This window comes from Leopardus geoffroyi, chromosome D4, assembly GCF_018350155.1.
Source record: "Leopardus geoffroyi isolate Oge1 chromosome D4, O.geoffroyi_Oge1_pat1.0, whole genome shotgun sequence".
Lineage (NCBI taxonomy): Eukaryota > Metazoa > Chordata > Mammalia > Carnivora > Felidae > Leopardus > Leopardus geoffroyi.
In genome coordinates, this window is record NC_059342.1 from 89,234,130 (window position 1) to 89,257,235 (window position 23,106).

Sequence of the window (23,106 nt, forward strand, 5' to 3'; positions counted from 1 at the left end):
TGTCAACACTCAGCCTCATCTTGGCTGAGCAGGGACCCCAGCCCTGACCCCATCTGTTCCGGAGTCCCTTATACCGCCCACTCAGGACTTAGATGCACTCATCCATTGAACATATTTATTAAACACCTGCTATGGGCCAAGAGCCAAGGACCCAGAAGCGAACTGGACAGACTCATAGAATTTAGAGTCCTGTGGGGAAGTCAGACCCAGGCAACGACGAGTGAGGTGAATGTTAAGAAAGAGGGGACTATGGGGTGATTGCACTGCAATCCTGGGCCCGAGACTGAGCCAAGAGTCTTGGAGAAGTCTTCACCAATCCTTTAAGTGGAAACGTCTGGGTGCTGTTGGAGGGGGGAGCCAGTGTGGGCTCCCTGCAGCTCCTTAGTGACCCATAATCAAGGGCCCAGGGAGCTGCCCTTAGAGCAGCTTGGGGGAGTGGAGCAGGTGGGGGATGGGGAAATGCCCGGTTGGGTTAATCTACTAGTCTCAACCAGTTCAGGAGCAAGATTATTTGGCCATGACTGGCTGATCCTCAGCCTAAGGAGCTGCTTCAAATGCACAAGCCTAGTTGAAGTTTAAACCCCACAAAACAGTTCTCCCTGCAAATGTAAAATCTTACTCCATCACCTCCTCTGCCTTTCCCACCCCCCACCCCCCACTCTGGAGATCATTAGATGAACAGCTGCCTGTCCCCACCCCTTTCCACTGTCCTCTCTTTGGGACAGGCTGAGACCTTTGAGCAAGGTAATACCTTCCTTAACTACCCAGTATAGTCAGTGTAACTGTTCCTAACTAAAGAGAGGAGAGCAGAAGCAATCAGGCTTACTTGGGTAGGTCCCACAGTTTATAAGACTGTAGAAAGCCTCCTTTAAGGGAGGGGAGCAAGGAGGTGTGTCCCCAGCTTCTGGAAAGGGCAGGAAAGAAAGTTCTCTCGTTGGATGGGGAGCATCCTGGGAAACACCACCAGTTCCTCCACCATTTCCTAGAGGGAGAGGGGCTCAAAAGTGGTCCTGGAAAAGGGGGTGTGTGCATGTATTTCAGATCGTGGCTATTGGCTCTAGGACTTACTTTTCTGGCTAAGGGCTCAGCTTCTTAGAACTTCAGCTGTCTTTTTTCTGAAAGACCAAATCTAACTAATGCAACCAGCAACTTGGGGACTGCCAAGTATGGCTTTGTCCCTGTGACTCAAAAGGAAGGAGTTTGCTAGGCAAGTTCAGGTGGATGAAGTGTGTGTGTGTGTGTGTGCGTGTGTGTGTGTACGCATATAAGTGTGTGTGGTACTGGCTATCATCTCCACGGACTAGAAATAAAACAGACAAACTTATCAGTGTCTTGATTTGTGTATTTTGGGGACAGTTCCTGGGCTCAGCAAATTCAGCAGACAGTGAATATAGTAACAGTTTGAAAGAATGTGTCCTGTGTGCCGGGCTCTGTTAAATGCTGAACTTCATTTACTCCTCACAACAGCTCCACGAGACAGGTTCTGTTATGTTATCCTTGCTTTAAAAAAGCAGCCTTGAAGCAGATAAGCAATTTTGCTGAAGCCAAACAGTAAAGTAGAAGAAAATGATCCCCATCCGCGGCGTTAACCCCTAGGCTCCAGATTTAAGAATTTCTGTCCCAGAGCATTTATAATTCCAAAACACCTCTACGTAGGACCGTAATAGTCATCAATCGACACATCCGGACAAGCTGAATTCTAATCCTGCCTTCACCACTTTCTGAGGGGCACTGGGGAATTTTCTAAACTTCTCATCAATTAAATGGCAACAATAAACCCCTCGGTGACGTGGATGTCTTGGACGTTAAATAACACATGTAAAGTGTTTTTGCGCAGTTTCCACGCTCTTGCTCGGGAAATGATCACCCTGGAAGGAGCCAAGCTGATCTTCGGTGCCCTTTACCCTCTCATTTCAGCCTTCCCGCTCAGACACGGAAGAGTCCTCCGTGGCCCCACCCACCCACTTTTCGAACCTGTTCCTCCGCACCCCCCTGCAAAGCCTCTCTCAAGAGCTGCCCCCTGGAAACGTCTGTCAGGTTTCCTAACTCCTCTCACTCGGGGACTGTTAGTAACCACCTACACCCCGGTGTTAATGTGAGGTCTCAGCGGCACAAGGAGCAGGTGGAACGCGAGCAGGCGCCTCGCAACCACAGAAACCAACAGGCAGCCAGCCCGCTCCAGCCTCGACGCCGGGGGCGGGACCTGGGCGCTTCAGGGCGCAGGCGCGTCGGCCCTGGGGCCACGCCCCCTCGTCGGCCAATAGGAGGCGGTGGCCAGGAGAGCGCGCGACTTCAGGAGGTCTCTCGGTCTCCGCCGACCACACCGCCGACTGGGACGTATGACGTCACCGAAGCGCGCCGGAAGTGCGGAGTCTGCGGAGCGCAGCCTGCTGTGAAGGAAGGAAGTTGTCCCCGGAGCGGCCTGGGCCGTGTGGGCAAGGCCGCGGGCGGCAGCAGCGGCTGCTTCGGCCAACAGAGGGTGGCGCGATGGGAGACGAGATGGATGCCATGATCCCCGAGCGGGAGATGAAGGTCAGAGACTGGCCGGGGCCTCCCTCCCTTCCTTATTCCCGGCGTCGCCCTGGAGCCCCGCCGAACGCCGGAGCGCAGGGGCCGGCTGTCCCGCTTCCCGCCTCCTGCTTGAACATTTTACCGCGTTCAGAGCTCTCGCCCGCGTCCTGGAGCGGGCTGCCGTGATTAGCCCCACCGAATCCGTTTTCCCGTCCCTGGTTGGTCTTGTGCGCGCCACTTGAGTTACCCTAGTTACTTTCACGTGGTGGTCGGTCAGAGTAGTGGTAGTAATTGCTGTTTAAGAGCGTTCTCCGTGTGCCCGACACTGTGGTAATCATCAGCGCGGCAACCCCGCGCGTAGCTGTTCATAACGAGGAGCACATGGAGACGGGGGAAATAACCCAGAGTCACATTTGACAGAGGGGCTGAAATTTAGGTGGTGGTTTCTGTTTCTATTTTTTAAGACCCTCTCGTCTTCACTTTCCCTGGTCTCCTTTTGTGAAGTGGTCCAGGCTTGCGTAACGCGGAGCCGGGGTTCACCACCTGTTTTACGAAACCTGTAGCGACATGGAATAGAAGGACTATTTTGATATTGGAAATAAGCGTAAGGTCAGGAAACGAAAGAGAGGGGCAGGTGATCCAAATGACGGCTGTAAGTAAGGTGCAGGAAGCGTTTAGGCGATTGAAGAGGTCACTGAAATGTTTAGGGCGTAGTAATCCATCCCATATGTCGAGTAGTGATTCCCCCTTGAGAATGTCACGGGGGGCCGGAGGGCGCGGGGACCACCCGATGAGAGTGTGCGGATTTCTCAGATAGGCTGGGGCAGAAGGGAAAAAAAGGTTCCAGAACTACAGACTTAGAAGATGATAGTCTCCCTTTGAGTTACTGATTATACCAGAAAGGAAAACTTCCCTGTGACTCTTTGTGCCACTGGCTCTCCACACACACGTGACCGTGACTCAACTAGGATATTTAGGATTATCAGGATGAGAATTAGAAAAATACTGAAAATTTCATTCTACGCCAGCGTGGTCTCATCTGGAAAGCTGTGTTTTTTTTTTCTGGTCGCATACTCATTTGGCATTAAAAGCATTTCAGTTACTCTTTGAGCAGCTATGTATAAATAGCAAAGCTAAGGAAATCGGTAAGTGGAGTGTGTTCGGGCTCCCATACAAAACACCATACACGTACAAACACGTTAAGCTGAGAAAGGCTGTCTTTGGCTTTTGCCCTTTCGGAACATAAGCAAAAGGGGGGTCGCCTCCTTTTTACCAAAACCTTGACGTAAGATCAATCTGGAATTCAAGAAAAAAAATCAACACATCTGGTACAACTTAACATAGTGATTGGTCAACCTATGGAATTCTCACCGAGAGGTGATACCCACTGAAAATTGTCTTTGAAGGCACGTAGATCAGTTCGCGGAAGGCTGGGTGAGACAGGCAGTCAGGAGGTTGGGGCAGGCTCCCAGGCCCTGGAGTGCTAAGGAGCGTGCAGATGGACGGAAATGGAAACGACATCGGTGGTGGATGGAGGTGGCCCAGGATGTTGCACCATCAATGGGGCACTTGTGGGAGTGAAGCAGAGCGTTGTGAGGTGAGGCTGCAGACGCAGGCGGGTCAAGCCATGCCTGGCCTTACAGCCTGTGTTAAGGGCTTTGCACTTGTGTCTGGATGTCCTCATAACACGTAGGTAGGCTTATAGGTCTTGACTATTAAGAGATTGACCATACCCATCCTTTTCCATGGTGTTTTGTTTAGTATCTGATGCAGGTAAGACGGCTCCTGGGATCTGGTCGTCATTCTGTGGTCATCATGTCCACGTACATGTTTGTCAAGCACCGCACTGGCAGTTCAGGCTAACGGCATAGTTGGGTGATGCCTTCGATATCTCACAGCAGTTACTGAGGACTCCTCTGGGTCATGAGACAATACTTACCATCAAGTAGGACAAGATTATGAATGATCAAGTACAGCACCTGTGGTTAGGACAGTAAACTAGGAGTTCAGAAAAGGAAAATACCAGTGTGAATTGGATTAGTTAAGGAAGGCTTCATGAAAGAATTTTTAAAATCGTGTTTAATTCAATAAACGTTACTAAGTCCTCTGCCGGGCACCACAAACCTCCGGGTTGTACTAAGATTAGGGCTGTTGGAATATCATGGAATATCTTTTCCCTGAATTGATCTTGGTTTCATCCTTGACAACAGGATTTTCAGTTTAGAGCCCTGAAGAAGGTGAGAATCTTTGACTCCCCTGAGGAGTTGCCCAAGGAACGCTCGAGTCTGCTAGCCGTGTCCAACAAGTATGGCCTGGTCTTTGCTGGTGGAGCCAGTGGGTTGCAGATTTTTCCTACCAAAAATCTTCTTATTCAAAATAAACCTGGTGACGATCCCAACAAGATAGGTAAGTTACTTATTGTTTGTTGCCTAGGAGAGAGAGGGGTGTAGTGAAGGAGTCTCTTTCCCAAGAAATCATTCTAGTATTAAAATTAAAGTGGCTGTGAATCTTCAGGTTGACCCCCAAGAAGAAGTTCTAGGCAGGAAGCCTTTCTGTTTGTTCTGCATGACTAGGCTTCAAAGTGTGCTTGTATGTTTATGTAGATGTAAAAATTGTTTCACATAGACCGTAGACCTGGTAAAGGGGTTACAGCTTCTGCTTCTGCTTTGTCTTTTTTTTTTTTTTTTTTTTAATCTTTTCTTAGTTGATAAAGTTCAAAGCTTACTGGTTCCTATGAAATTCCCGATACATCACTTGGCCCTGAGCTGTGATAACCTCACACTCTCCGTGTGCATGATGTCCAGTGAATATGGTTCCATTATCGCTTTCTTTGATGTTCGCACATTTTCAAACGAGGTAAGCTCCTGGCAAAGTGTAGCATCAGCATGGGACCTAAAAAATTTGTCTGGTATTGAGTCATAACCTGGAAATTCTTGGTTGACTCTGGGAGTCTTTTTTTCTAGATTAAAGTAGGGGTTTAAAAAAAGGCATTAACTGTGGGATCTTAGACCTTTGAGATAGAAAGGACTTCAAGAAATTCTTCCCTAATACCTGCCCCAAGGTGTTTTTTTTCTCACTTACAAATGAGAGAGCCCACGCCCAGGGAGCTTTAGGTGACCTGCCCCAAGGCTGTAGAGTTCATAGTAATGTCAGAAGTTGCCATATCCCAGTCTCCGGCCTCCTCTGGCAGTGTTCTTCCACTTTTAGCAGTTTGGGAATAATATTGTCAATAATTTGAGTATTTACACTGACTATGTGCCAGGCCCTGTGCTTTATAGGCCCGGGTGCTTTATAGGTGCTTTATAGGCCTTGTCCTCGTCTCTAAGTACCGTGGCCTCACAAAGTAGATGCTGTTGTCTTCATTTTATAGATGGAGAAATAGTCCCAAAGAATTTAAACGTGCAAGGGTCCAACACCATTAAGAAGCAGAGCCAAGATTTTAATCTAGTGTTTTCCCTTTACTGATTATTTTGCATTTGTGTATTCCCCTGCTGGAAGTTCTTCCAGTCTGCTAGGATAAGTGACTGCCATTTTCAAAGTTGTGTTGAAATTGTCTGTAACAAATAGATTGTAGCGTAGAGCTAATTTGTTTTTGTCACAGTCGTGGGGGAAAATAAACTGTAATTTGAGAAAAAACTTGCATATTCAGTAATTTTCTTCGACTATTAAATGTCTATGTATTTATTAATTTATCAATTTATTTTTGCTCCTGGGCATTTGTTTTAAAAGGCTAAACAGCAAAAACGCCCATTTGCCTATCATAAGCTTTTGAAAGACGCAGGAGGCATGGTGATCGATATGAAGTGGAACCCCACTGTTGCCTCCATGATGGCAGTTTGTCTGGCCGATGGCAGCATTGCTGTCCTACAAATCACAGAAACAGTGAAAGTGTGTGCGACTCTCCCTTCCACGGTGGCAGTAACATCTGGTGGGTAATAAAGGCTTTCACTCTGTAACATACAATAATGGTAATCTATTTAAAAATTAATTTCTGGAAATAAAAGCAAATGGGGTTTTTTGTTGTGTCTGTTGTTATTTGGTAGAACTGGAGAGTATTCTTTATTTCCATAGTTCACGTTCTTAAAGCCAAACAGCAGACAGATTTAACTTGAATGTGTGTAAGCGTTCTGGAGAAAGAAATATTTTGGTACAGCTAGTTTAGAACTGTGTTTTTAATTTTTTGTTTAATGTTTATTTTTGAGAGAGAGAGCGTACACGCGCAAGTGGGGGAGGGGCAGAGAGAGGGAGACACAGAATCTGAAGCAGGCTCCAGGCACTGAACTGTCCGCACAGAGCCCAACGTGGGGCTCGAATTCACGAACCTCAAGATCATCACCTGTCCGCCCACAGCCCAGTGTGGGGCTTGAACTCATGAACCGCGAGATCATGACCTGAGTGGAGGTCGGATGCGCAACAAACTGAGCCACTCAGGTGCCCTCGAACTGTTTTTGAGAATGATTGTTTCTGGATCCTAAAGGGTAGTGGATGGTACACTGAAAGCCATTTTGTACCTTCAGGGGCAGAGTATTACCAGTGTCAAACAGGAGTAAGAGAATGATTTCTCGATACTTGAAAACTTTTTCTATTCTCCTTATCTAAAGACTACAGAGTTTTCTGTACCTTCTAGCTTTCTAGACAATACTCCATTGACAAAACATTTGGAACAGTCGACTTAATGGCCCAGTGGTAAATCATAATTGCTTTGTATCATCAGAATGATCTTTAAAAAAATTTTTTTAATGTTTATTTTTGAGAGACAGAGAAGACGAGCAGGGGAAGGGCAGAGAGAGACACAGAATCTGAAGCAGGCTCCAGGCTCCCAGCTCTAAGCTGTCAGCACAGAGCCCGACGCGGGGTTCAAACCAATGAACCGTGAGATCATGACCTGAGCTGAAGTCGGACCCTTAACCAACTGAGCCACCCAAGGGTCCCAATTTTTTTTTTTTTTTTTTTGTCAAATAAAGATGATCCTAGAGTCTTCCGGGGGCTGACCAGGGAATGGAAAGTGGTGATTAAATGGCTGTTTCAGGACAGCTCTCATTGGTTTGCTCCCATTTTCTTCAGTTCTTAATTGACCGCATTTTCTTCTTTGCTCAGTGTGCTGGAGCCCCAAAGGGAAGCAGCTGGCTGTGGGGAAACAAGACGGAACCGTGGTCCAGTATCTTCCCGTAAGTTGTACTTCAGAACTGTTCGTAAGTTACCCACCTTTGGTGGACAGTTCGGGGTCTCGTTGGCGTTTCTTTGTCAAAATGTAATTCATGCTCGTTACGACAAATTCACCAGTACACAAGCAAGCAGGAAAGAGGGGAACTCTTCCTGTCTGTCCCATAGTCTTTCCAGAGGCATACTCTGTTTTCTTTCGCAGTAGCCTCCAGACTTTTCTGGATGCTTTTACAAATAGTCTGCGTGTAGATGCGTTATCCATCTGTTGTACACACTGATGATAACGCTACACAGTGTTCCCCGGCTTTACGTTTCCAGTACGTTCTATGAGAACGTTCCATCAAAACAGTGAAAGCATTGTTTGTCAGCTAGCTGAGTCCCTCTTAAAGGTTCAGTTTCTCTAATTATAGAAACTAGAGAATGGATGCTCCTGTCACTCTGTCACCCCCTCCCTGTGGTCTCCCTGGGACAATATTCACAGATACTCTGCAGTATAATTGGCAAAGAATCCATATATCTTGGGTCGAGCGTGGATGGCAAGGAGGCGTTCGTAGGCAGTGCTGAGACCTGTGTTGCTGTGAATTCCTCCTTGAGATCCCTTGTCTGTGGGGTGTGATAGCAGTGCAGGTCTGAGTTTGAGGTTGAGGGTTTACTTCTGAGGTTATTGCAGAAAGTTGTTCTCTGAAATTTGGTATATATTCTTTCAGGGCGTTAGCTTGTAAAAGGATAATAGGATTGGCTTAATTTTATGGGCTTGCTCTTTGCCTTTTTCGTTTTCAATGTAATCATTTTCAGAATCCTTTTCCTAACTCATGATACGTGGAGCCACTTCATTCTTCGGAACGGCTGGATAGTAGTCCGCTCTGTGGACGCGCCATAATTTACTCCCCTGTCCCGCTATTGCTGGCTGTCTGTGTCAGCGTGGGTGGCTTTGCTGCCATAAATGGTGTTGCCTTGCGCATCCTCCCTCTACGCCTGCACGCATTCTTGAGAGATTTCTGCAGGTTGGGGTGCTGGAGGTAGGCATTTCCTCTTCCCTGTGCTGTCTCCTGGCTGGGAACATGAAACATAGTGGTTTCTGGGGAACGTGCTGGATTTGACGGAGTTACAGCGGCTCATGTGTGTTTCATTTGACACTCTCCCCCCCCCCCACCCCAAATCTCTTTCAGACTTTGCAGGAGAAAAAAGTCATTCCTTGTCCTCCGTTTTATGAGTCAGATCATCCTGTCAGAGGTAACCCATCTGCTTTTCTTTTTTTTTTTTAATTTTTTAATGTTTGTTTATTTTTTTTTTTTAATTTTTTTTTTTCAACGTTTATTTATTTTTTTGGGGACAGAGAGAGACAGAGCATGAATGGGGGAGGGGCAGAGAGAGAGGGAGACACAGAATCGGAAACAGGCTCCAAGCCATCAGCCCAGAGCCTGACGCGGGGCTCGAACTCACGGACCGTGAGATCGTGACCTGGCTGAAGTCGGACGCTCAACCGACTGCGCCACCCAGGCGCCCCTATGTTTGTTTATTTTTGAGAGAGACAGAATGTGAGTGGGTTAGGGGCAGGGAGAGAGGAAGACACAGAATCCGAAGCAGGCTCCAGGCCCCGAGCCGTCAGCATAGAGCCCGACACGGGGCTCGAACTCACGAACCGTGAGATCATGACCTGAGCTGAAGTCGGACGCTCAACCGACTGAGCCACTCAGGCGCCCCACCCATCTGCTTTTCTCACGGGGCCAGCCTGTCACGAGGTGACACTGTATTACAGAAATGTCAGATCATGTGATGTATCTACACACCCGCCCAGGGAAGTGTTAGTGCCTCCTGCATGAATACTCTCATTATCACCGTTGGCCAATTAAGTCAGCACAACAGCAGTCCTCTGATAGACACCCGTGTCTCATGGTACATGATAGTAAATGGATCCTGACTTGTTACTAGGATTCTTTCAAAATTTGCCCTGATTATAATCCACCAGGGAAAAAAAAAAAAAAAATCCCACTTTGGGATGGATTTGGGCTTCCTGAATCTTTGTATCTGTGAATTATATTTAGTCAGTAAAATCCGGACCTTTGTCAGAACTATAGCACTCTGACTTTTTTATCCATGGGCTGTTAATTTTTTAACACGCAGGAGCTATTCCCAAAGCGAGATGCTTTATCAGAGTGTGTGTATTTCAGTTCTGGATGTGCTGTGGATCGGTACTTACGTCTTCACAATCGTATATGCTGCTGCAGATGGGACCCTGGAAACTTCTCCAGATGTGGTGATGGCTCTCCTCCCGGTACGTTTGTGAAAGGGACATCTTTGTTCTTTGAGAGCCATAGAGGTCTTCTAGTAAAGGTTAAGGCTTGGGCTCCAGCTTCCTTTTGCTGCCAACGGTGGTACGACTTCAGGCATAAAACTTGGCACCATGGGCCGTGGGGGCCAAAATGATGGTGTCTTCTTACAGCATAATCTACCGTTTAGTCGTAAAGTGAAGAAAATCATAAAGCTTGCTTTTGCTTACATTGTAAACTATGAGTCCTGGTAGGTGTTAACCTGATAAAGGTATTTGATTGATTGATTGATTGATTGATTGTCAAGTTAGCTAACAGAAGTGTGGTCTTGGCTTCAGGAGCAGCCGATAAAGATATTTTAGAAAAGCAAGAAAATACCTTGATTTTTAAAATTCTTCCACTTGTTTATACTTAACCAGATGTTTATCAGATGCCTGCAGGGTGCGAGGCACTGCTCTAAAGCTGAGAATACCGTGGTGACTGAGGCAGAGTCCTTGCTTTTGTGGGTCTTAGATTTCTAACGAGTGTGCTAGTCATAGCCAGTAAAGAAGTGCAGGTCAGGGAATGATAAGGGTGAAGGAGGGAACAGCGAAGGGTTCAGGCGGATAATGACAGGGCTGCAGTTCAGACTGGGTGCGCGAGGAAGGCCTCTGAGGAGGAGCCCTTTGAGCGAGAATGGAATGACCTCAGGGAGTGAGTCATTTTGAAAACCGGGAAGAACATTAATAACAAGATCTACAAAATGTGACTACGTTGCGGGGACATTTAAAAAAAGACAAATGAGGCAGCGCATATACTTTCCAATCAGTACTTGTTTTCAAAGTCCATAAAAACATTTAAAACTACATAAATAAATGTCTAAATGTAACAAGTGGGAGTTGCATTAGTTCTCTTTCGCAGCCTTGTTTTAGTGGTAAATCGTAAGCATCTTTTGAAGTCCTTGAATACCATCTATATTTGGCTTTTTGGACAGATGATTTATTTAGCTCTTCTTCCGCTCCTGGATCCTCAGGTGGTTTTCAGTTTTCCCGTTTTAAGGAATACCACGATACGTCCTTTGGTGTACATTTTATGTGATTGTGTTTATCTTGTAGGATAAATACCTGGAAGTGAATTTGGTTCAGTGATATGTGCTCTTGTTGCTAAGGTTTTGAAAACATTGCCAAGGGATCTTCTAGAAAAGCTACAGCAGTTTCCATTCCTGCCACCAGCGTGACTCCCCGTTGCCCCAGATGAAGTCCTTATTTGAAGAGCCCGTTAAGATGTTCTGTTCCCAGGGAGAATATCAGCTCTGCCATTTATTGATTCTTGGGTTCCATGTCCTGGGCTAGAAGCTTGATATGTGTCATTTTGTTTCACACTTAAAACCGCCTTGGACGGCAGTGAAGTGAGTTCCACAGGCCCTCTACGTGCATAAGAAAACGGTATCAGAGAGGCTGCGGGGTCTGTCCGTGCCTGGCCCACAACCAGAAAGTGACAGAACAGCGTATATACAGTTCGGTTCAGTGGCCACCATTCCCGTGCCTTGAACTACTCCACTCTGCCTTTATATCGTGCCTGTGGACTTGGACATAGATTTTTGGGTGAATTTTTTCATAAAACTTAAATGGTTTTGTGTTTTGCGATCCTTAACTGTGTAGAATGAAAGAAAAAGTGCACGTGGGATTTTTTTTTTCTCCTTTTGTTTCTGGTAGAAAAAAGAAGAAAAGCACCCAGAGATATTTGTGAACTTTATGGAGCCCTGCTATGGTAGCTGCACGGAGAGGAAACACCATTACTACCTCAGTTACATTGAAGAATGGTGAGCCGAGAGCCCGAGAAGGGTTCCTCCTCTCTCTGTCGGGTCCCACCTGAACCACTTGGTTCCAGCGTTGAAACTTTTCTGTAGGAAAGGAGAATGGAGAGTCGAGGTGCCCCACACATATTTTCCTCTGATGCTGGATAATGTCTCTCTGACTCCTGTTTCCCCAATCTTGAATTATCTCCATCGAATACTCACCGATCCTACAAATCCCGTTTTCTCAATAACCACGGTGATGACTTGACGACGATACTGATATGTAAGGAACATATTAAAAATTTCCCTCAGAGCAAAGGGCTTCCTCTTGAAAGGTAGATAGCTTGAAGCAAAGCTTCTGTCCAGAATTTGACCAGGTTATTCTGTTGACAGGGCGATAGATTTATTGGAGATTCCGACCTGATTTTGTCATGTCTCTCGGAAATGGTCAGGCAGTTGGCCGGCTCTCCAGGGCTTTATCCGGTGAACTAAGAGGTTAAGCTTTGTATCTAAAATCTTCTCCCCTCTCTTCAGCCACGTAGGAAACCTCACCTTCCTCCTTGACGTCTTGAGGAAGTCCTCATGGACGCTACCTCAGGCTCAAGTCGGGTTAGAACTGTTGCTGTGTTTTAGTTTAATGGCCTTCCGCTTTTATTCTTCCAAGGGATTTAGTGCTGGCAGCATCCGCAGCTTCAACAGAAGTCAGTATCCTTGCTCGACAAACAGATCAGGTAAATTTCACTCTCTTGTCGCTTCTCCGTGATACTTTTCTGAGAAAGACTCTGGAGGGAGTTAAAACTATGGTGAAGGTTTAGATGAAGCCACGTCCCTTTGAATGAGTTCCTGGGTGACAGCAAAGCTGACGCTTCGCTGATGTGACTGAGCGCCTCGGGCCAGGTGGCTGAGATGTCACAATGGACACATGTGGGTTTCAGACTCCACTGTCAGCCAAAGCCCTTCTGTCCTTTCTGGATCCACTCTTGATCTGTGGAAACATATGATGAGGTCTGCCGTCAACGGGAGCACGCCTGGATGTAGGAGGTTTTTCTGCCTTGTTTTGTTTTATCACCTTTATTTTTTCGCTCTTGCTTGAACCTGCCCCTTCATTGAGTCAGCTATAACCCATCCTTGATTAATGGAGAGAAACATGCAGATCATACCAAATTGTGACTCATCAGGAATATTTTGTTTCACTTTGGGGCCGCCTAGGTGGCTCAGTCGGTAAGCTTCCGATTTCTACCAATTTCGGCTCAGCTTACAATCTTGTGGCGTGGGGGGGGCATGGGTTCGAGCCCGCATCGAGCCCTGCGTGGGGCTCTGTGCTGACAGCTTAGAGGCTAGAGCCCGCTTCAGATTCTGTGTGTCTGTGTTTCCCTCTCTTTCTGCCCCTCCCTTGCTGTGTTCTGTCTCTCAAAAAAATACATTTTTAACAGTTTTTAAAAAGGGAGGCACCTGGGAGGCTCAATCGTTTGAACGTCCAACTTCGGCTCAGGTCCTGGTCTCACCATTCAGGAGTTTGAGCCCCGTGTCGGGCTCTGGGCAGAAGAAGGCTCAGAGCCGGGAGCCTGCTTCGGAATCTGTGTCTCCCTCTCTCTCTGCCCCTCCCCCACTCACGCTTTCTCTCTTTTTCTCTCTCTCTCTTTCTCTCTCAAAAATTAATAAACATTAAAAAATTAAATTAAAAAAAAAGAAATACGTTGTTTCACTTTGAAAAACCACCAGAAAGCTAAAAGCGCCCGTGCAAGTAAGTGCCCACCTCCTTTCTTGCACTTTGTCCTCCTTGCAGACGAATGAGGTGGGCTGAGGTGGTTGTGACGCCATCCGAAACTGCAGTGGGTTACGCAGAGTCACCACAGAGGAGATGGTGCCGAAACAGAAAAGTTTTCTTGAAACTGGCGCCTGGAATTTTAAAGAAAAACTTTTTTTTTTTAAGTTTGATTCTTTATTTTGAGAGAGAGAGCACATGAGCAGGGGAGGGGCAGAGAGAGGGAGAGAGAATCCCAAGCCAGAGCCCAACACAGGGCTCGAACCCGTGAACTGCAAGATCATGACCTGAGCCGAAATCAAGAGGTGGACGCTTAACCGACTGAGCCACCCAGGCATCCTGAACCTTGAGTTGAAAAATGTCTAGTGCACCCCACACACAGATGCATATTTCTCGCCAACCGGTCAGTATTTACCCATCATTGTCCACATGGCCAGGTGGTCCAGTGCGTGGCTCTCGTGGTGTCTAGGGTGGGCCACTTGGGGGTCACAGGCTGAATGCAGCAGCCTCCTCTGAAGTCTTTGATCGATTTCAGTGACAATTTCTTAATATCACGATTTTATGTCCCAACACCCTTTAAATATACTTATATTTTTGTTTCTTATCAAGACAGTTTATGTACGTGGTTAAAAAATCAAATTCTTGAAAAGGGTTTATAAATGAAAAAAGTCACCCCTGCCCTACCCTGTCCTTATCCAGTCCTGTTTAGAGGACTTTTTTTTTTTTCAAACTTGTAGCATGTTTTTCTTTTAAAAGCTAACCTCCTTATCTCTAAGTAATACTCTGCCTTATCACTAGATAGTGATTATTAATTTTAGACCTTCTTGGCTGTTGTGGCAGGTGAGGATATAGCTCACTTGAGGCCCTGAAATCTTTGTCCTTCCCTTACTAGGGTTACAGTCCTATTGTAGTTTCTTCTGTTGGTTGGCTCTGCAACTATAAGTAACATTTTTTTACCTTCATTTCTCATGACATCACCATACACGGTGAAGTTCTCTGACCTTCCGCTTTGTGGGAGGAATACCTTCTCCCCAACCCTTGCGTTCAGCACACCTTCCCCCACTCCTGCCTTCCAGCTCTTGGCATCCTGTGGCTCGTCTTTTGTAAAATCAAAATTGGTATTGTTTGCATTCTGTTCCGTAGTGATTATCAAGTCTTCTTTATTTTGAAATTTTTTAAGTTTATCTTGAGAGAGAGAGGGAGAGCATGAGCGGGGGAGAGGCAGAAAGAGGAAGAGAGAGAATCCCAAGTAGGCTCCACACGGGCAGTGCAGAACCTGATGCCAGGCTCAAACTCGCAAACTGTGAGGTCACGACCCGAGCCAAAACCAAGAGTCGGACGCTTGACTGACTGAGCCACGCAGCCGCCCCAAGTCTTCTTTATTTTGTGTGTAGGTTGTTTTTCAAAGTTGACATCAATTTTGTTTACATTATTATGAATGTGACTGTTACTCACACCATTGCAAAGTCATGGAGTACGACTGTGTTCCCTTTCCTCAACAGCTTTTTGCTTTTCTGTTATTCATGGAGCATTATTATTCCCCTTTGATTCATGCTGCCCAGTTTGGGTCAACACCGAAAGTTAGACAAATGTGATTTTTAAAAATCAGAAGTTATTTATTGGCAGGAATACAGCCCACTCAGGCAGACAGGAGCAACAGGGCAGTTTATGGGAAAGACGTAGTGGTTTCTCAAGTACCCCAAAGGCAGGAAGGGGGACCAGTGTGAGGAAGTGATGCCGTGATCTGGGAAGACAGGAACTAAGGGTGCTTCTGTCTCCGTGGATGAGCAAGCATAGAGCATGTGGCCAGCTTTATTAGCCGCCTTGCGGAAGACCGCAGTAGCCATCAACTGGAGGTCCCGGTCCTGGTCCCACATTTCCAGGGGCAGCTGCTGACTGGTTGGTGCAGGTATGAGATTCACCCACCATATTTAGGAATCTACCTAGTTGGGTTGGACGGTACCTCGGAAAGTGTTCGTGATAGCGGTTATTTATTCCCGAGGCAGAGACTTGGTATACCGGGGGCAGATAGGTTGATTTGGAATATTAACCCCTCACTTGCTAGGATGTTCATGGCTTTTAGACCATCTTCCCAGATTTCTGACTCTAGTCAACAAAGAAATCGAAACCGAGAGTTTTTTTTTCCCTTCTCTTCTATTTGAACAATGGTAGGAGAACCAACACAGAGCTCTTACCAACACAGCATTTTCACCTTCTGCTTCTTTCTTCCAGGTTAATTGGGAATCTTGGCTCCTGGAGGATTCTAGTCGAGCTGAACTGCCTGTAACAGACAAGAGTGATGACTCACTACCCATGGGAGTTGCCATAGACTATACTAACCAAGTGGAAATCACCATCAGTAAGTGTGGTCTGCTGTAGTTTAGTTTCTGATCACGGTTGATATTTAAATCCCATTCTCTGGGTTCGTGACAGAATCTACGCTGCAGGGCACTTTTAACTTCTGGTAGCCCATTTCCGCTTGAATGATACAGAGTGTTTGGTGATGACACTAGCCTAACTTGACGGACACTCTTTGACGAGTCAGACTGTGTGTGTGTGTGTGTACACGCGTGTGTGTACGCGCGCACTTCAAACCATAGCAGTGCTTGGTTTGAAGACACAGATTAGAATGGACACCTCAAGCACTTGGCTTCCAAATCGGGCCTGAGTATGTGCTCTGAGTATGTCTTCTCCCCGGCTGAAGCGTGGCAGAGCTCCTGTGCTGCGAAATGTGCAAGGGCAGTGGAAGACCTGAGTTCCTCTCCTTTCCCTAGTCGGGTTATTTGGTCTTACTAGCTCATTTACTTGGATTCTTTTCCAGTCTTCACTGACAAACCGTATGCTTATGACTCAACTGTGAATGAACATACAGTAGTTTGACTCCCCTTTCTGCATCCTGTGTGTTTTCCAATGTCTGTAGTCTGTCACTTTTCTGCTAGATCAGCCCCTTCCTAGAGATGCTGGTCTCGGGCAGGGGAATATCGTGAACACTGAGACACGCTTGTAAAGCTCGCGGGAGCCTAGGGACAGTCGCGGCTGCCACGGGACTGCCAGAACTGCCCTGCAGGGCCCAGCAGGGTAGGGGCGGTCAATAATGACAGTAGCTCTCTTTAATGAGTTGGTGCCTGAGAGACTGTTCAGGTATGAATCGGAACACGGGGGCTTGAGCTTTACTGTTGGGATGAGTCTGTTCAGCCCCTTCTTGCTTGGGGCGGTCTTTCCCTTCCCGCCCAGGCCCTTCATGACTTGGCTCTTTTTTCACTTCTGTTTTCTTTCTTAACAGATGACGAGAAGACTCTCCCTCCTGCTCCAGTTCTTATGTTGCTTTCAACAGATGGTGTGCTTTGTCCATTTTATATGATCAATCAAAATCCTGGGGTTAGGTCCCTCATCAAGACGCCAGAGCGGCTCTCATTAGAAGGAGAGCGACAGCCTAAGTCGTCAGGTGCGTGCCTCTTCCTGCGCTGGAAGTTGGGGAGTACCGTGGGCTTGTTCTGGACTATTCCCAAGGGTGAAAACTGTGTGGGGATGTGTAATGGTCCTGTTCATCCTCTCGTTCTGTCTTCATGAGGCAGGGACTGACTTTTCCTTGAACACATGCGCATTCTTGCTTCCCCTTGCCCACAAGCTTTAGTCTCTGACCTTGACTTTGGTGAAAGGGAAGCTCAGCCCAATGGATCCCATCAGGTCATTTGGCAACAATATCCTGTGATAGCGCCCTGTGTTATAGGTCTCAACCCTAAAGACGTTCGTCCGAGGGATTAAATATGTGATTGTGCATGCAGTGGCTGTCACGTAACTGTTACTGGTGTTGCATTTGTTGACAGCTAGTGGAATATATTGTGAAAAAGTGCTATATGCTTTATGATTCCTTTCTTATGAGAAAAAAACATATATACATACGTATTTAGGGAAAATACTAGAAAAGTGTATATTAAAATCTAAATAATGGTTTTTATCTGGGTGGTGGGAACATGGGATTTTGTTTTCTTTTTGTTCATATTTAATTTTCTTTAGGTACCCCCCCTTTGAAAATATTACTTAAGTAGTATATGTTTATTGGCAAAAAATTAGAAAATACAAAATCACTTAAGAGTTCCTCAGACAGGGGCTCCTGGGTGGCTCAGTCGGGCGGCCAACTACAGCTCAGGTCATGATCTCGCGGTCTGTGAGTTTGAGCCCCACATGGGGCTCTGCGCTGACGGTTCAGAGCCTGGAGCCTGCTTCTGATTCTGTGTCTCCCTCTCTCTCTGCCCCTTCCTTGCTTTCTCTCTCTCTCTGTCTCTCTCAAAAATAATAAACATTAAAAAAAAAAAAGAAAAAAAGAGTTCCTCAGACATGGGGGTGCCTGGGTGGCCCAGTTGGTTAAGCATCCAGTTCAAGCCCCACATCGGGCTCTGTGTTGATAGCTCGGAGCCTGGGGTCTGCTTTGGATTCCGTGTCTTCCTCTCTCTGCCCCTCCCTCGCTCACACTCTGTCTTTCAAAAACAAACATTAAAAAAAAGAACAGAGTCCCTCAGACATCAAACAATAGCCGTAGTCTGCATTTGGGTGCGTATTCTTCATGTATGTAAATGCATATATATAAACACTAATATGTATTTTCAGCTTTTTCACAGTGACAGTGTATCACTTGTGAGAATGAAGTATAAAATTTTTTAAAGGGGGAGTGTTTCATATTGTCGAATTTCACCACTCTTCTCTTTGAATTCTGTGAATATATAACTTTCAAGACTTCTCTGGCTAAAGAAGTGCATAGTGTGATCAATTCTCTAAGAAAAAGCATGTTGACCAGTCGGGGTGGATAAGGTGGACAGTGTATTTTCTTGCTGCTTCCCGATGCAGAGTGAGTTGTTGATAAACAGAACCACTCAAGACACTTGGACTCCTGTCACTTGGCAGTGAGTCCCCAAGTAGTAAACCAGGTCACCACACATAGACTATGATAGCGGGGCACCTCATTGTTTATAGTGTGTGTGCTCTTTGAGTGTTTCTTGGTTTTTTTTTAAGCTTATCTATTTATCTTGAGAGAGAGAGAACGCCCATGCATGTACCAGCAGGGGAGGGGCAGCGAGAGAGAAAGAGAATCCCAAGCAGGCTCCGCACTATCAGCACAGAGCCCCATGCAGGGCTTGAACTCATGAACTGTGGGGGGTCATGACCCAAGCCAAAATCAAGAGTCGGACACTTAACAGACTGAGGTACCCAGGCACCCTTGAGTGGGTTTTGCCTGAAGTGCTCATGAGTACCACAGGCTACCTACACTTAGTTGTGCGGGCTGTTGACAGGCAGTGCACCCTGGGAAGTTGGGAGCCTGCAGGGTGACATCTGTTTCTGAGCACAGTTCAGTTGTGAAAGGGTTCGCTACTAGCCCATTAAACCCCCGAGCACAAGCAGAGGCCAGTTTTACTGTTCACCTTTCCTAGAGAAAGCCCCCTCTTCCATCCCGTTTGATCCAGAGGGGACAGCCAGATGAGTGGAAGAGGGCCATCGAAGGGGAAGAGAGTGGCCTGCAGCTGTCGCTGAAGCCTAGGTGGCGGGTGCAGAAGGCATTAACGATTCCATTTCCACTCTGCCGCTCCGCGGATGCTGGGTTGAATGATCAGAAATGCACGAGGGTTTTCATGTGCTCGGTTCTGTTTTCAGGGAGAACAGTGCCTCTGGTGTCTTTCGGGTCTGGCACGTACTTTTCACGTAGGTCTACTGAACATGCACGGAAGCGATGAACAACGTATACGTTTGTGTCTTCAAAGAAGCTTGCAGTTGCCAATTCCGTCTTTATTGTGTGAAGTAGTAACAGAATAAATTTGTTTGCATTATGCTTCCGCTAAAGTGACAATTTCCTGGGGTCTTCGTTTTGACGTAGTGAAGATAAATTAATTGCCATCTCAGTTTGGAAGAATCAAGACCCATTAATATAAACGTGTGGGCAGTAAATATTGCTCTTTCTTATCGAGTTGTTTAATTTGGCAGTTTAGTGTGTTACTTTATAGAAAGTTTGGAAAACAGAAAAAGATTTAAACCTGTCTTCTAGTGTTTTTTCATAAACATCTTTCTTTGTAGTTGTAAAATATCATATACATCATTAGTGTGTAGATTTTTAATTTAAATTGTGTTTCCTACATTCTTAATCTTTGTGTTTCTTTTTTTTTTTTTTTTTTAATTTTTTTTTTCAACGTTTATTTATTTTTGGGACAGAGAGAGACAGAGCATGAATGGGGGAGGGGCAGAGAGAGAGGGAGACACAGAATCGGAAACAGGCTCCAGGCTCTGAGCCATCAGCCCAGAGCCTGACGCGGGGCTCGAACTCACGGACCGCGAGATCGTGACCTGGCTGAAGTTGGACGCTTAACCGACTGCGCCACCCAGGCGCCCCCTTTGTGTTTGTTTGAAAAGAGTGACTGCTTACTCTTCCATTGGACATCTTTTACCATTTGTGTAAAAAGACATTAAATGTCTTTTTCATATTTTAGGTTATTTTTGTAGGCTTTATTCTTAGAAGTGGGATGAATGAGTCCATTTTTTATGATTTTTGAGACATAATGCTGAAGTGTTTTCTAAAAGATTGTGCTCAGTTAGGTACCTAGAGATAAAGGTTTCAGGTTTATTTTACCCTTCCAAACATAGGGGATTGTACATATTTAAATTTTGATCATTTAGAGAACAATCAAAAATAGGCCTCATTTACATTTGCATTTCTTTGATTAGGCAGATTGATCAGTCGTACTATTTTGCGAATTAGGTTCCTGGATTATATCAGAGTCTTGAAATTTCTTTATCACAATTTGTATGAGCTTTTTAAAAAATATAAAACATTGTCGTTTGCTACAGATTTTTTGTTTAGTTACCTTTTAGTTATGTAACTGTCTTTAGACAGTTAAATATATATATATTTTTTTAAGTTTGTTCATTTATTTTGTGAGAGAGAGGGAGAGAGAGAGAATGAGTAAGCAGGGGTGGGGCAGAGAGAGAGACAGAATCCCAGACAGGCTGTGCTGGGCTTGAACCCATAGACCACGATATCATGACCTGAGTTGAGCCCAGATCAGGAGTTGGATGCTTAACTGACTGAGACACTTAGGTGCCCCTAGGCAGTCAAATCCTAATCTTTTCCTCTGTGGGTTTTTTTTTGTTTGTTGTTGTTTTTGTTTTTGTTCGGGCATTTCTAAATTATAAGTTGTTAGGCTCTCAGTAATTTTTCTGACTTTTTGCCTCCTTGGTTTTGAAATGTACATATACGTGTGTTTGTATATGTAGATATCTTTAATTTATCTGGACTTGCTTTTAGGGACTATTATGAAGTGGGAGTGGAAGTCTGACTTAAAGTTTTCTCCTAATTGTTGATGAAATGCTGAATAGTTTGTTTTTCACTGTAACATTAAGAGATGCATTTCCCTTGCTCTGGGATTCAGCTGGGTGTCCATGAAGTCCTGTTAATCTAATGCCTTTCCTTGTTTCCTTTTTCTTTCAAAGTTGGGTTTTTGTTTTGTTTAATTTAGTGGCTTTTTTAAGTTTGTTTATTTATTTGGGGGGGTTAGAAAGAGAGGGGGAGAAAGAATTCCAAGCAGGCTCCACCCCCAGGGCGGGGCCCAACATGGGGCTGAGTCTCATGACTGTGAGATCATGACCTGAGCTGAAATCAAGAGTCTAACTCTTAACTGACTGAGCCCCCCAGACACCCCCCCTTCAAAGTTTTGTTCATCTGCCCATGTGGAAAATTTGTTACGGAAACTCTGTCAACCCCACTTTTCTCTCTCTTTTTTTTTTTCCTCTTGAACTAGGACAGTCGTCTCTGACTTCATTCTGCCACAAGCCCTGTCGTGTGGACTTCCATTAATTTGGTGCTAATTTCTCCCTTCCTTTTTCTCCATTTTGTTCACTGCAGGGAGTACCCCCACTACTCCAACCTCCTCTCAAGCCCCGCAGAAGCTCGACGCTCCAGCCCCTGCGGCCCCAGTCTCTGGTCCACCTCCATCGCTGGCCACTCCCCCTTCCACCTTCTCTTTGCCTTCTGTTGGAGTCCCTACTGTGTTCTCCTTTGGTTCTTCGTCCCTGAAGCCATCGGGTTCTGCCACAGGGGAGCCCCCTCCATATTCCAGTGGTTCTGGCACGTCTACCTTCTCTTTTGCTCCTCCTTCTCAAGCCTCCGTAGCGTCCACCCCTATGGCCTCTCCCATGGTGCCACCCGCCAGCACGTTCTCCTTTGGATCATCGGGTTTTAAGCCCACCCTGGAAAGCACACCGATGCCAAGTGCGTCTGCTCCAAACATAGGAATGAAGCCCTCCTTCCCACCCTCGGCCTCTGCAGTCAAGGCCAACCTTAGTGAGAAGTAAGTAGCACTTGAAGAAAGAGTGGTTCTGCTGGAGCGTGCGTGGAAATATCACGTGTTAGTCACTGGAAATAGTCACTGTGAGTGGAGTAATGAATAGATTTCCTCTTTTTTCCTGTCTTCCAAAGTAATACTTGCAAATGGTAAAAATTCAAACAGCGTAAAAGGTTTGCATTTAATCAGGGGACAGAGTCCAGAAGAGTCTCTTAGAATTTCTTGTTTTTAAGTTATTAGAGGTTTATATTTAAGTGATCGTTTTTGCTTTTTTCAGATTTAAAATGGAGGAGATAGTCCTTATTTTACAAAATGAGGCAATAAGGAACATACACCCTGTGCGAGGAATGAATCTCTTATAGCCCTTTGCCCCTGTGTCCGCCCTTCACTCTCTGAACGGCTTTCTGACAGCCACCACAGTAAGCTGTGAAGTTGTACACACATCAGGTGACTCTCCTGCGTGACAGTCCCCGGGGGCTTCTCATTGTTCTTCGAGGACTGTCCAAACTCCTTAGCTTGATCCTTCACTTTCCTCTCCATGTACGTCCCCCCCCCCCAGCTCACTCCTATCCTGTTAATTAACTTTGTCTCTGGCTGCGTTCTCCCCACTGGAACGCAAAGCCCCTTGATGAAAGTGATCCCTTGTTCCTCGTAACGCTCCCAGCCCTCCCCCACTCATCTCTGCTACCTCTTGTCGCCATGGACGCGGTGCTGGCTGTGACCACCGCTGCTGCCATTGTCACTGTTGATATCAAGTCACCACACAGCCACCTCACCCTAACAGTTGCCTGGTATCCCATTTTGTCACTGTACCGTGAATTATATGGCCGGTCATCTGATGCCGGATGTTTAGATTGTTGACAGACTTTGCCCTGTGGGTAAAGCTTAATTTTCCATTCCTGTAAGCATCCGAAAGACAGTGATCTCCTTTGTCTTTTTCACTCCCCAGAGGAGGTGATCGCCCAAAGCGAGTTCTCAGTGATTTCCTTGGGAGAAGGAGAATACCAGCCTCTCCTAATAAAGGAGTCCCAGCCTCTCTTTTTTTACTTAGCTTGATGGAATAGAAGATCAGTATTTCATGTCCTGATAAACTTCATTTCTCCTTCATGTTAACTACTACTTATTTTCATTGAGTAGTTTGCTCCTGAATACACAGAAGATCATTGGTTCCTTGGAGCGATCCCCTTTTATAAGAAATAGCCAAACATTGGGGCGCCTGGGTGGCTCAGTTGGTTAAGCGTCCGACTTCGCTCACGTCATGATCTCACAGTTTGTGAGTTCGAGCCCCGCGTCGGG

General features: G+C 46.0%; 1 protein-coding gene and 1 long non-coding RNA gene across 6 annotated transcripts in view; one reads left to right on the top strand and one right to left on the bottom strand.

The window, feature by feature from the left end:
- Positions 1 to 1,324: 1,324 nt before the first annotated feature.
- LOC123593069 lies at positions 1,325 to 2,861 on the bottom strand. The gene is made up of 2 exons (XR_006710095.1): positions 2,654 to 2,861; positions 1,325 to 1,538 (listed from the first exon to the last, which is right to left on the bottom strand). It is a non-coding gene; the product is annotated as an uncharacterized LOC123593069 (long non-coding RNA).
- The window catches only part of NUP214 (nucleoporin 214), a 95,711-nt gene continuing 74,962 nt past the window's right edge, over positions 2,358 to 23,106 (top strand). For 3 of the 5 annotated variants that reach the window (XM_045468586.1, XM_045468590.1, XM_045468591.1), the window contains exons 1-12: positions 2,359 to 2,532; positions 4,722 to 4,917; positions 5,216 to 5,367; positions 6,241 to 6,439; positions 7,609 to 7,679; positions 8,844 to 8,907; positions 9,846 to 9,949; positions 11,639 to 11,745; positions 12,386 to 12,452; positions 15,719 to 15,845; positions 16,770 to 16,931; positions 21,372 to 21,816. In XM_045468586.1, coding sequence (XP_045324542.1) covers positions 2,488 to 2,532; positions 4,722 to 4,917; positions 5,216 to 5,367; positions 6,241 to 6,439; positions 7,609 to 7,679; positions 8,844 to 8,907; positions 9,846 to 9,949; positions 11,639 to 11,745; positions 12,386 to 12,452; positions 15,719 to 15,845; positions 16,770 to 16,931; positions 21,372 to 21,816 — 1,739 coding nt within the window. In that variant the 5' untranslated portion in view covers positions 2,359 to 2,487. Of the gene's footprint in view, positions 2,533 to 4,721; positions 4,918 to 5,215; positions 5,368 to 6,240; positions 6,440 to 7,608; positions 7,680 to 8,843; positions 8,908 to 9,845; positions 9,950 to 11,638; positions 11,746 to 12,385; positions 12,453 to 15,718; positions 15,846 to 16,769; positions 16,932 to 21,371; positions 21,817 to 23,106 lie in introns of all 5 variants that reach the window. The other 2 variants (XM_045468589.1, XM_045468588.1) reach the window with 1 other exon arrangement.